Source organism: Cryptomeria japonica, chromosome 7 (genome assembly GCF_030272615.1).
Source record: "Cryptomeria japonica chromosome 7, Sugi_1.0, whole genome shotgun sequence".
In the NCBI taxonomy this organism is placed as follows: Eukaryota; Viridiplantae; Streptophyta; class Pinopsida; order Cupressales; family Cupressaceae; genus Cryptomeria; species Cryptomeria japonica.
Window position 1 is genome coordinate 768,253,648 of NC_081411.1, and position 13,726 is coordinate 768,267,373.

At 34.6% G+C, this 13,726-nt stretch overlaps 2 protein-coding genes across 2 annotated transcripts; both read left to right on the top strand.

Annotated features, from left to right (window-relative positions):
- Positions 1-470: 470 nt before the first annotated feature.
- Positions 471-1,229, top strand: LOC131059940 (calmodulin-like protein 3). Its single transcript, XM_057993012.1, has one exon. The coding sequence runs from the start codon at positions 471-473 to the stop codon at positions 1,227-1,229; it is 759 nt and encodes a 252-aa protein (XP_057848995.1).
- A 6,731-nt stretch (positions 1,230-7,960) lies between these two features.
- Positions 7,961-9,003, top strand: LOC131059921 (calmodulin-like protein 7). The gene has a single exon (XM_057992991.2). It carries the CDS (start codon positions 8,014-8,016, stop codon positions 8,797-8,799), a length of 786 nt encoding a protein of 261 aa, XP_057848974.2. The 5' UTR covers positions 7,961-8,013; the 3' UTR covers positions 8,800-9,003.
- The last annotated feature ends 4,723 nt before the right edge of the window (positions 9,004-13,726 follow it).

The window sequence follows — 13,726 nt, forward strand, 5'->3', positions numbered from 1 at the left end:
TTTACTTTAGACAATGGATGGATACGGTCTTCTGATTGAAGGGCTGTGTGGTTCTCTTAAAATCTAATTCCACTATTGTTGTGGTTTAGAAAAGAACTTCTATTTTGCCCCCAAATGTCTATATGTGGAACTCATTTATGCAGTCATTGACGTTTTAGACCTTTGAATAAATACATTTATTAAACTTGTACTAGAAAGAGGATTCCGTAGATCAAATAATGTTACAAATGACCAATACAACTAAAATTGGTATTTCTCAAGCAGCTTCCTCCCACCTTCCTTGGCTACTCTCAACCACCAGAAAGACCTTTACTTGTGTTTGGTAGTCAAGATTTTTTCCATTGAAATATTATTTAAGAGTAGAGAGGCTGATTGAGGAGTACCAAGGCTTAGAGTAGTTGATAGTGGTAGAAAACAAGATTCATCTATAGTTTAGAGAATAGGAGAAGCAAGCTAGGAATTTATCAAAGATGTCTTCAATGTTGGATGTTAATGATGGGTGTTGGTATTATGGTTCTCTCGGCAGTCCAAACAAGAGCATTGATCAGTATGGTCCTAATGAGCATACTGATATTGATCATGGCATTGCTGAAGATGAAAAGTCCAAGTCCAAGCAACCCATAGCAAGGAATAAGAAAATATTGAAAGAAGAAAGTAGTAATGGTAGTAGTCCATGTTTTGAGTCAAAAGATTTTGATTCAGCTAAAATCTCTGAGGAAGATGCAGAAAAGGAGGCTGAGTGTCTTGCAAGTATGTTTAGAGCATTGGATGAAGATGGTGATGGAAGAGTTAGTTCAGATGAGATAGTGAGGTTTTTAGAGAGATTAAGTCTGGAAATGCCCAAGGAGGAGGTGGAATTGGCTGTGAGATCAGTGTCTGCATGTGGTGATGATTTTCTGACTGCAATTGAGTTTGATGAGTTTTATAGAATCCTATTTGCAGAAAAGGAAGGGGAAGCTGAAAATCTTAAGGTTGAAGAGAAGGCAATCTGTGAGGCATTTAATGTGTTTGATCAAAATGGAGATGGGTTTATCAGTGCAATGGTGTTGGCTGATGTTCTCTCCAGGTTGGGTTTTGTGGAGGGGAAAGATTTGAGTTGTTGCGAGAGCATGATCGAGAGTGTAGATTATAATGGAGATGGGTTTGTGGATATTCATGAGTTTAGACATTTAATCACCAGAACTACTTCTGGTGCTAATCCTTGTCTCCAATGCGTTGCTGCAGTCTAATGGCACACAATATTTAATAGCTAGAATAAATATCTAGAGAGTTATTAATCATCTGTCTCTTACTGCAATTGTATTGCAATGAAATTTTTCTCTGGTGATATAACTTCAAATGTATGCCATGGTATGTGGTAGAGAATTCTGTAATTCGGAAAGGAAGCAACCGTGTACCTCTCCAGTTTTGATATATCACTTTCTATGTTTGTCTTGTGTATTTTAGTAAGCGAGAAAACCACTCTGTGTAAAAATGTGTACCCTCTTATGGCTAATATAAAATTTGAGAATTTTCTTCTATTATTCAAATTTTTGTATAAAGTAGCCGAAGTGAGGCTTATATTCGGACGGAAAATGTTATACAAAAGAAGGAAAACATGATGTTAAACGCTCCAACCCTGGATTTTCAACACCTTTTTATTCAAACTAAAATATTCCTAGTGCATTTGTTCCAAATATCATACATGAGGCTGAATTGTAAAACTATGTGGGACAGATACGGGAATGGAATTTTATGCTTCGTCAAAAATGCAGAAAGAGTTAAAAATTGAAAATATTATTAAAAAAAAACAGATACCCAGAATAAGACTATAATGCTTACATTTTGTATTCCCTGCAAAGGTCGGAGTGTGAAGCTATGTGAATCAAAAACTATTCCAATAAGAAGTTTAAATAGAAAATCAATTATGAGCAGGAGGAGTGGCATCGACAAAAATGGGAGTGCTGCAGAAATAACAGAGATAATGAGTGCTTCCCAAAATCTCGTGTATAACAGGCCAAAAAGTATTAGCCAATGGTTTACAAGAAAAAAAACCATTCACATTTGGTAATGCATACTATTGCATGTCCACGATGGCAAGGAAAATCATAAAGATCATTCTAATCTTAGCGTAGGTCTATTAAATATTAAGATAATAGCTTAAATTTATATTATCATTAGATAAAAAGTTAGTAGGTCTCTTAAACATGCTCATAGCCATGTTATGGTCAAATATATCACATCTTCATCTCTTGTGAAGAGTAAACTTAACTATGTCTAAATGCTAACCTGTACCTTCCTATACTTATCACTAAGCCAAGACATAATATCAAAGTATTCAATACAAAATTGTAATGTTCTTATGTTTAACCAAGTCCACTAGCATTCTCATACTTTTACATCATAGATAGATCATGATGACAATGACTCTAAAATTTCATTCACTATAATAGATTTGGGTAAGCCAAACATCTCAAACTTCAAAGTGGATATATTTGATAATGATATATGCTATCTTTTATTGGCCCTAATCTATATAGTTCTAGAACATATTAAGGTGAGTTCACAACTATCTAATGCAAAGTTAGCCTCAAACTAAAACATACTAAAGAGGGAGGGTAGATCAATATTAGGAACAACCCTCGAACACTAAAGTTATTCCCAAATCAAATCTACAAATATCTTGGTTCTAGGGCATCTTTCACGTAAGGACTACCTAAATAACTACTTCCCAACAACATTTAAGTCACATTCAATTTTATTCAAATTTAAGCTACTACTAGGTTGAGAACTTGCACTTTTCTAAGTTATGATAACCTACAAAAATATTAGAAACAACCATTTGTCACATACCAAAAATATTAGAAACAACCAATTGTCACATACATCAACAAGGTATAGCTCTCCAGGATTTCCAATCTTGATAGAAGGTTTTCTTAAAGAAACTAGAGACTAGCATAACCTAGGAAGCTCATGTAGGAAAAACTAAAATACAATTATATATGATTCTACTTAATGAATAAGTTTAACATGTTAGGATCCAAAATATTACTAAGAATGAGTCTTATAAATTACCTCTATATACAATGGTTCCAAATATTAGTTAATCTTTATACACAACTAAGCATCTTAGTGAAACATCTTAGACAATGTTGTGTTACAAGGACAAAGTGTTTGAATCAAATCTATACACTACAATAATCCATAGTCAACATGAAATAAATATGGTCATATTAGAGCACAAGGTAGTAATAGGAAAAATACCATCATGTAACAATTAAGAAAAAGCCTTAATAAGGCTCCAAGCAATGTCCCGTCATAATATGATTCAGTGATATTGATATTATAATCACATTATATCATGAAATTCTTCTTGATAAAAAAATTACATGCATCTACAAGATCAAATAACAATCACTTGAATTTTGAAAGATATACAATAGTAATTATAAAGTTTCTTTAAGCATGATCAATGCCTAAGTCATACTCAAGATAATTAGCAACACTGCATCCATCAAATTAGCATATAAAGATATGCATTTGAAATTGTTATTACTAATAATCTTAACATGTTGGTTTTATTTACCTTATGGTGCAACCTAATATTATTTAATAGTCTAACTTTCACAAATTAGATATTATATCACACTTTACATTCATGATAAATGTGTCATCAATAGTCAATGATAATTGAATTCCTATAATAGCAATACTAGTTGTACTTAGATTTCAATGGTTATAATATGAAGAAACATTTCAAACTACACATCCACATTATGACCCAACATTGTAATAACAATGATTTCCATCTAACAAGGACCTCATAGATAATTAAAAGGTATAAATTTTGAAATAATACTTGTATTTTATCAACAGTTTGCCATCTAACTAGTATAACTTATGTCCCTATGGAAGTAATGATCTAATATATTTTTAACATCTCCTTACCCCATTATGTTACATCCAAGTATAGTATACATCTTATAAATGTGTCCAATTGATTGCAACATGTTGGAAACATCACAAATATCAATGTTAATTATAATTTACAAAAAAATCTCATTCTATTAATATGAAATAAAAATTTCACGGCCATAACATAGTCACTCCACAATCACTAACCTTCTTCGTGCTTGTTTCATCTAGTCAAATCTTCATGAATTTTTTAGTTAAGTAATATATTAAACACTCATTCATCTTAATGTTAAAACACAAATGAATCATAGTCAATGTTGGAAAAAATCTAAGTAGCATATCTTTTATGAGGTTACTAATTCCCTCTTTAACATGTTATATTTTAGGGTATGGATCACATTACCATGTATGGGAATGACAACTAATTATTATCATACAGAGTAGCAAAAAAAAATTATATCTTGACATGATATAGGATCTTAGCACCCTATTATGGGCACTAAATACTTCCATGAGTTGAATTAATTTTAAAACATCATTTTTTTTATTATTTAAGTAGTGTTAACTAGGGCGTTGACCCTTAACATAGCCAAAGACAATCAACATTACAAAAACAACAAACAAGAGTGTTGACCCTAAAAAACACAACCCAAAGATAGTAAAGTAAATAACAAAATAGTGGTACGAACCCCAGAGGAACCAAGGTTAGATCTAGATGAAAAGAACCTATCAAACCTACAACAACCCAAAACCCAGCTCAAAGATGGGGAGAATCATCCGAGCCAAGGAAAATTTGGGGGAGTGGGGATGATTTTCTCTTCCACCCGCAATGAACCATAGTCCAGACAATACTATCATTAAGACCATCAAAAGAAGGATTGGGTGGGGAGGGCCTCGTAGAGTTACAGTTAGCATTAGCAGCAAACTGTTATAGCAGAATGGTAGCAAGTTGTTGCAGCAAAATATCAGCAGACTATTACAAAAGAACAGAATCAGGAGCATATTCTGTAGGAGTGGATCGATGATGTAGAATAGGAGCAAAAATCATAGGGCTAGAGGAGGTCAAGTCGGTAGCTCACTGAGGGGTTCAATAGGAGATTCAACAGAGGCACAACCTCATCTTGAAAGGATTCATCATTTTCCTAAGAGGAGTCATCAATATCCGTAGCATTGACCATCAAATGATTAAGAGTAGCATCCCTCCACCAAGTAGCACATCCTTTGTGTTGAGAGAGAAAACAATCTGAGGCTAAGTGACCAATAAAGAAGAACCTTTGGCAATGAAGGGAAGGCCCTCATAGTCCAATGATTGAATCCAAGGCTTTTTCCCAACCGTAAGAACCACCTCCCCAGTGAGAGGCTTGAAAATGTCAATGTCAATTAAAATGCAGGCAAAGGTAAAATGACCCATGGAGGATGTGGCATCATCAACCTTCAAGAATCGGCCAATAGAGTTACCAATGGCCTCATAATAGGAGTGCTCCCAAAAATGAAAAGGAAGATTAGGTAGGCAAATCCAAATCGGACGTACATTGAGTGGTTCATTAAGAGGGTTAAAGGAAGTTGTCTAGGCTTTGGCAAAGAGAGAGTGGTCTCCCCAAGCCCACAACTTGCCCAAAACAAAATCACAGTCATGGGAAGAAGCAAAAGCAGTAATGAAAAAGCCTTTAGCACAAGGGAAAAGCTCAATACTACAGTTTCCAGGAAACACTCACCCAACGATGGAGATCTAGGAGAGAAGGCAAGAGACCCATAAATCTGCATACAAATGTTGTGCATTGGTAGTAATCAATATTCTTAGCAACTTCCAGACCACAGACCACCATAGGAGAGGTCTTGACACAAGTAAAAGGGTGGATCCCCTTGGCAAGATGAGCAGTAAATATAACCACACGAGCAAAGCTATGCCCACCAGCAAAAGGTCTGGAAACCTTAGAACCTGCAATAATATTGGTAGCATTAGTAGTACCAAACTGAGCAGCACCAGTACCCACGATAACACCCTCAACAAAAAACCAAAGGCTACAACATCCCCACCAAAAGGGAGGGCAATAGCGGCACCTATCCGAGCGGAAATGAGTGCACAAGGGTGAGCACCAAGCAAATCCCATGAGGAATGACAGCATCACCATTCACCTAGGGAGCATCGCACCTGGACCTGCCAACTCTGGCAAGGGGAGCGTATACCACAGAAGGCACATCGAAAGTGCCAGTCATTGAGCGCAGCAGAGCGGGTTTTCAAAAACACGGACATGCGCGGGAGATCTTAAAACATCTTGTTATGAATGCTTCATTTGAAACCAATTCAAACTTTCACTTAAAGAACATTTCAATTAGGGGAGAGGACCCAGTAGTTGTGCACCCTAACTTCGTGCTTCTCAAAATTGTACATGGAAATTTCAAATCACTCTAATTTTTCTACAGGCACCTTCTTATAACTAAGGTTTCAGGGCCACATTATCAAATATGATACCACATCAGCATGCTTTTTGGCAAGGTATCCAAAACAACCCAAAAAAAAAGTGAGACCAAAATATGTGTAAAAGGGCCCCAATACTTGTGCAGCTGATGTGGCATCACGTGATTGGTTACTTTTCGCAACAAATTGTATATTTCATTCAATTATTGGTACTTATCATACAACTATTGGTGCAATGTTCTACAAAATTTGGACATTAAATCAACAAGTATGGGGGTATTAAATCAACAACTTCTATCACAAGAATTGGAATGCGCTCAACTACTGGGTCCTTTCCCCTATATGCTAATTTCACAAATTGGCCTCATCTTTCAATATTCCAAAAATATGTATTGCCCCTGATAACAAAAATGCCCATGAAATATTCGTTAGCTTAAATATTTAATAACAATGAAATTTGGTTCTTTCCCTAGAGATTTAAAGCAAGGTGTTAGCATTCATCATTGCTTTAAGTACTAATATTTGTAATAACTGCCAGGTTACTACTATTTTTTTTCACAATAAGTTATAACTTAGTCAACGAAACATCTTCCAATTAAATTAAAAGTGCTAAATTCATATATTTTCTAACCACATGACTAATGAAGGTTCTTTTGTGATGTTCTTGTTAGCTATCATATTTGGGAATCAGGACTATATAGTTTATATGCAAAATATGGAAAGAATTAATAATGTCTTCTTATATGATGACCTTTTTATCTATCACATTTGGAAATCAAGACTCTATAGTTTGTACACACAAAAAAAAAAAATTAATCATCTTCTCTTATATAAGATATCTAATCTTATTTTTAAATCACAACTATCCGTTAAATTTTTATTTCAATTTAATTCAATTACGATAATATGATATCCAATAACCAATACACATTTGATTGACTCCAACATACAATAATGTAAATTATTTTTTTTTTTGACCAAATGAATCTGTAATACACAACTAAAATTAATCTCTATTAATACCATTGAAGGCAATTTGTCCACTTCTCCAATCGTGTCATTTAGCAAGATCCATACCAATAATGCACAATCATGAGATTTTTGTAGTGTACAAGTAAGCTTCTCCTTACCTCATATTTCACGTGGATTTTCCTCCAATGAAATTGCTTTTGGAATGCTTCACGATGCTTCCTTTGCCTGCAAACGTCAAAATCGCTTCATTTTTGTTTAGAGAATGGATGGACACGTCCTTCTAATTACAAGAGAGTGGGGTCCAAAGATAATTTGATTCCACGTACACGTACGGAATTACAAAGGAAAGGACAGACAACTATAATTGTGGTTTAGAATTGAACTTCTATTTTGCCCCCAAGTGTCCCTTTGTGGAACTCACTTATGTAGTCATTGATGTTTTAGAGGTCTGAATAAATGCATTTATTAAAATTTTACTTGAAAGAGGTTTTAATAGATCAAATAATGTTACAAATGACCAATTCTACTAAAATTGATATTCTTCAAGCAACTTCCTCGCACCTTCCTTGGCCACTTTCAACTACCAGAAATACCCTTGCTTTGTGTCTGCTAGTTAAGATTCTTTTCTATTGAAATACTATTTAAGAGTAGAGAGGCTGATTGAGGAGTACCAAGGCTTAGAGTAGTTGATAGTGGAAGAAAATTGTCTAGTTAGGAATTTATCAAAGATGTCTTCAATGTTGGATGTTAATGAGTCCATCATTGATGGGTGTTGGTATTACGGTTCTCTCTTCAGTCCAAAGAGTAGTAATGATCTTGATGCAATTTTTAGTGTGAGTCTAGGTCATAATGAGATTACTGACATTGTTCGTGGTGTTTTTGAAGATGAAAATTGTCAGCAACCCATAGCAAGGAATAAACAAATATTGAGAGGAGAAAGTAGTAATAGTAGTAGTTCATGTTTTGAGGACTCAAGAGATTTTGATTCAGTTAAAATCTCTGAGGAAGATGCAGAAAAGGAGGTTGAGTGTCTTGCAAGTATGTTTAGATCTTTGGATGCAGATGGTGATGGAAGAGTTAGTTCAGATGAGATTGTGAGGTTTTTGGAGAGATTAAGTTTGGAAATGCCAAAGGAGGAGGTGGAATTAGCTGTGAGATCAGTGTCTGCATGTGGTGATGACTTTCTCACTTTAATTGAGTTTGGTGAGTTCTATAGAATTGTATTTGCAGATAAGGAGGAGGAAATGGATAATGTGAAGGTTGAGAAGGTAATTAGTGAGGCATTTAATGTGTTTGATCAAAATGGAGATGGGTTTATCAGTGCAGTGGAGTTGGCTGATGTTCTCTCCAGATTGGGTTTTGTGGAGGGGAAAGATTTGAGTTGCTGCGAGAGCATGATCGAGAGTGTAGATTATAATGGAGATGGGTTTGTGGATATTCATGAGTTTAGGCATTTAATCACCCGAACTTCTTCTAGTGATTATCCTTGTCTCCAATGTGTTGCTGCAGTCTAATGCCCACAATATTTAATGGCTAGAATAAATATCTAGAAAGTTATCGATCGTCTGTCTTTTCTTGCAATTGTATTGCACTGAAACTCTTCTCTGGTGATGTAATTTCAGATGTCCATGGCATATGAGGAAATTTTGTGAGTAAGTAGGGAAAAATTTTGTAAGTCAGTAAGGAAACAACTATGTTTATCCATTTTTGATGTATCACTTTCTATGTGTTCTGTCTAATTTAGTAAGCGTGAAAGCAAGGCCGTGGGATTTTTTGAAATTCGTACCCTCTTAGAGCTAATATAGATTTGAGTTTATCTTCTTCCATTATTCAAGTTTTGTATGAAGTAACTAGAAACATTATTAACATAGTAATAAAACCATAGCCTAATAAAGAGGAATCAATTTGATATTTTGAATAATAATATACATATTTATCTTTTTAATATAAATAAGATATAAAATTATTGTTAATTGTTTTGAATAGAATATATTAAAAAAAATCAAATTTAATATAGTAAGCACAAATAATTAAATTCTATAAATCAGGTGGAATGGCTATAATGAATTTAATGAACAGAATACAAGGATGTTTTGTGTAAAAAGGATGTAATCTAGTATGGAGAAATATGGTACTACAATTAACAATTTTGACATAAAAAATTGTACTCTAAGTTTTGACTTGCTTAAGTGGTTCATTTGAAATCACACTAACCTTTCCATAAAATTTATCTGTTACTATGATTTCAAATAAACCATTTAAATAAATTGAAGTTTAACATGTTGTTAGTTAAACTTATTCAAGAAACGCCATCTAAATTTTAATAAAGATGTTATATGTTAAAATTCTTGCTCAAGATAAAACCCAGAATAAAAATTAAACTAAAGAACATATAGTGCATATGTTTGGCATAGGCATTACTAGGATGATTCCAGCATGGTGTATAATTACACAGCAAAACATCAAAATAAGCTCATAAAATGTAAATGGTGCAGCCTATGAAGTATAGGCAGTGGTCATATAAACATGTTGAAACCTAGAACATTATATATGGTGTGGCAAAGAGGCAACCACAGGAGAGATCGATAAAGCATAGAGTGACATGTCATTTCTCTAATAGCCCAACAACAAACCAAGTCTAAGTCTAAGTCTTTACATGGAAAATGACTCATCAATTCTCCACTCCATTTATGTTTTCTCTGTCTAAGAGTTCCTATGCTCCTGAAGCTGATGATTTTAGATTATCAAACCATTCATGGTGGATGAGATGAAGGACTCACAATAGAGCTAGCGTACTCTCAACCACCAGAAAGACCTTTACTTGTGTTTGATAGTCATGAGTTTTTCTATTGAAATGTTACTTAATAGTTGGGAGACTGATTGAGGAGAACCCAGACTTAGAAGTTGATAGTGGGAGAAAACAAGATTCATCTAGTCTACAGAATAGAAGAAGCAAGTTAGGAATTTATTAAAGATGTCTTCAATGTTGGATGTTGATGAGTCCAACATTGATGGGTGTTGGTATTATGGTTCTCTCTTCAGTCCAAAGAAGAGAATTGATCTTGATGAAATTTTTAGTGAGTCGGAGTCGTAACGAGCATACTGATGTTGATCATGGCATTGCTGAAGATGAAAAGTGCAAGCAACCCATTGCAAGGACTAGACAAATATTGAGAGAAGAAAGTAGTAATAGTAGTAGTCCATGTTTTGAGTCAAAAGATTATGATTCAGCTAAAATCTCTGGGGAAGATGGGGAAGACGAAAAAAAGGAGGTTGAGCATCTTGCAAGTATGTTTAGAGATTTGGATGAAGATGCTGATGGAAAAGTTAGTTCAGATGAGATAGTGAGGTTTTTAGAGAGATTAAGTTTGGAAATGCCCAAGGAGGAGGTGGAATTGGCTATGAGATCAGTGTTGCATGTGGTGATGACTTTCTCACTACAATTGAATTTGATAAGTCTTATATAATCCTATTTGTAGAAAAGGAAGAGGAAGTGGATAATGTGAAGGTTGACAAAATGGACATGGGTTTATCAGTGCAATGGAGCTGGCTAACGTTCTCTCCAGATTGGGTTTTGTGGAGGGGAAAGATTTGAGTTGCTGTGAGAGCATGATTGAGAGTGTACATTACAATGGAGATGGGTTTGTGGATGTTCATGAGTTTAGACATTTAATCACCAGAACTTCTTCCAGAGCTTATCCTTGTCTCCAATGTGTTGCTGCAATCTAATGGTACAGAATATTTTATGGCTAGCATAAATATTGTGAAGAGTTACCAATCCTCTGTCTTTTAGTGCAATCATGCAATGAAATTCTTCTCTGCTAATATAAGTTCAGTTTTCCATTGCATGTGGGGGTAATTCTATAATTCAGTAATGAAACAACTATGTTTCTCTAGTTCTGATATATCACTTCCTATGTTTTTCCTGTCTAATTTAGTAAGAGAGAAAGCAAGTTTGTGGGATTGTTTGAAATTTCTACCTCTTTTGAGCTAATATAAATTTGAGTTGAGAATCTTCTTCCATTATTAAGTTTTGGAGTGGAATAAATTTGATATTTCGAATAATAATATAAATATTTAATTTTTAAATATAAATAAAATGTAATTTTTTTATTAATTGCTTAGTCATTTAATTGAATGACATTTGAATAGAATATGTTAAAAAACCTCAAATTTGACACAATAAGCATAAGTAAATAAAGCTTATAATTTAGGTGGAATGGTTACAATGAACTGATCAATAGTGTAAAAATGTATAACAGAACATTATGAAGAGTTGCATAAAAAAGGATGTAGTTTAGTGTGGAGAAACATATATTACAATTAGCAATTTTGGTCTAAATGACATTCTAAGCTTTGACTTGTGTAGGTGCCTCATTTGAAATCACACTATCTTTTTCAGTAGTGCCTACCTATTAGTGTGATTTCAGATGAACCACCTAAATAAATTGAAGCTTGGAGTGTGTTGTTTAAGCTTGCTCCTAATCAGCATTATCAGAATTCCAATGAAGACGTGACATACATATCAAAAAACTTACTCAAGATAATGCCTAGAATAAAAATGCAAAAAAAGAAACATATACTAGAAAGCATATATAAGTTTGGCATTCGCATTACCAGTTTGATGTTAGCATTGTGTGTATCACTAACCAGCAAAACATCAAAATAAGAGCTCATAAAATGAAAGTAGTGTAGCCTATGGATATAGGCAACGTTCACATAAACATATCAAAACATAGAACATTATATATGATATGGTAAAGAGGCAACCATGGGAGAAATCAATAAAGGGTAGTATAAGGGAGTATATACATATCAAAAATGTAGTTAGCTGAAAATTTATATCTATTAAGCTTTTCAATGTCATGTCATTAATTCACATATTTTCTTAATTAATAGCATTTAGAAAGAAATCATGAATCCACAATTCATATAGAGTTCATGATGACATCATTATTCAAAGCAAAATAACACAGTTGAATGTTTGTGTAAAAGAGGGATGTAACAACATTTTTGATACCAATCTACTAGAATAAGATCAGTTAAGCTAACAATGGAGAGTAAGTGCACAAAGATGTAACACAAAGCAGGGTCTTAAGATGCCACTTTATTTCTTGAAATTAGTAAAGTCTCACCTTTGACGAAAAATTGGAGATACTTACACTCAAAATCTAAAGATGCAAGAAGAACAAAATTTGTAACGTTTGAAATCTACCTTCTAAACTACTAATTTGGGTGATGCAAAATATCTATTTTGTCTAAGGATACAAGATTTATGATGTCATGGAATACAAGAAATAAAATGTGTATCTCATAGAATGTCTTTATCTTTGAGAAAAGACTGGAAATATTCCACACTTTAAGGGCAAAATAACCAACCTATTGTGACCATTTCACACATCGCCCCATTAGGATGGGGACCCCCTCTTTTTCTTGGGTTTTTCTTTCCCTTAGCTAGGGTTTTTTCTCTGCTTGCTAGGTGCTTTGAGTGAGTAAGTGGTCGCTTGGGCTGGGTAGATTAGGGTTTCCTTCAAAGCTAAGTCTAGCCTGGATTTGGGAGGTCATTTGTTGTTTGCCTTGAGCCCTAGGGTTGTTTTAGAGTTTTTACCTTTCAGGAGAATTAAGATGGATAGATTGGGTGAAAGAGATGAAAGGTCTCAGGTCAGGGTAGGTCAGAGTCTTGTTTTCCTCTAGGTCAGAGTCGATTAAGCAGAGTCAGTGGCCAAAGGGGGATTCAGGAGGTGATTTCAAGAATTGATGAGAAAATTCACTTGATGATGATTGAAGAAGTATTGAAAAGTTATATCCAAGGTAAGGAAGGGGGATTTGAGGTATAAAATGAGCCAAAACCATGAAATTCGCTCCTGACCCTTCCAAAGGGTCCAGGGCGAAATTCACATCTCTGCTCTATCCCTTGCCTTGACCAAGTTTGAAATTTCTACTCCATGATGTGGAAGATTGGGATGTATATTTGCCTTAGGAAGAAGGTTTAAAGCGACAAAATGGTAGAAATTAGTCTGGAGGAGGAAATTTGCTCCTGACCCTTCCAAAGGGTCCAGAGCGAAATCCTCATTTGACCCTCAATTTTGGCCTAAGCCATGGGAAAGGAAGATTTTTTGAGCCAAATGGATGGCAAGAAGACATGAAGGTGGTAAGGAGAGGTGAATTTAACCAAGTTTGAAGGTGAATTGAGTAGGAAAGAGGTGTGAAATCAAGCAAAACATGAATTTCGCTCCTAACCCTTCCAAAGGGTCCAAAGCGAAATTCTTTGAAGTCACCTTTTTTCTCCTTGTTTGCACTGGAAACCTTGATTCCTTGGACATGGTAAGGGCGAATTGACATATTCTATCCCTAGAAAGTGATTGAAGATGTTTTAATATATGGTTTTTGACCTAAGCCTTGATTTTCGCTCCTGACCCTTCCAAAGGGTCCAGAGCGAAA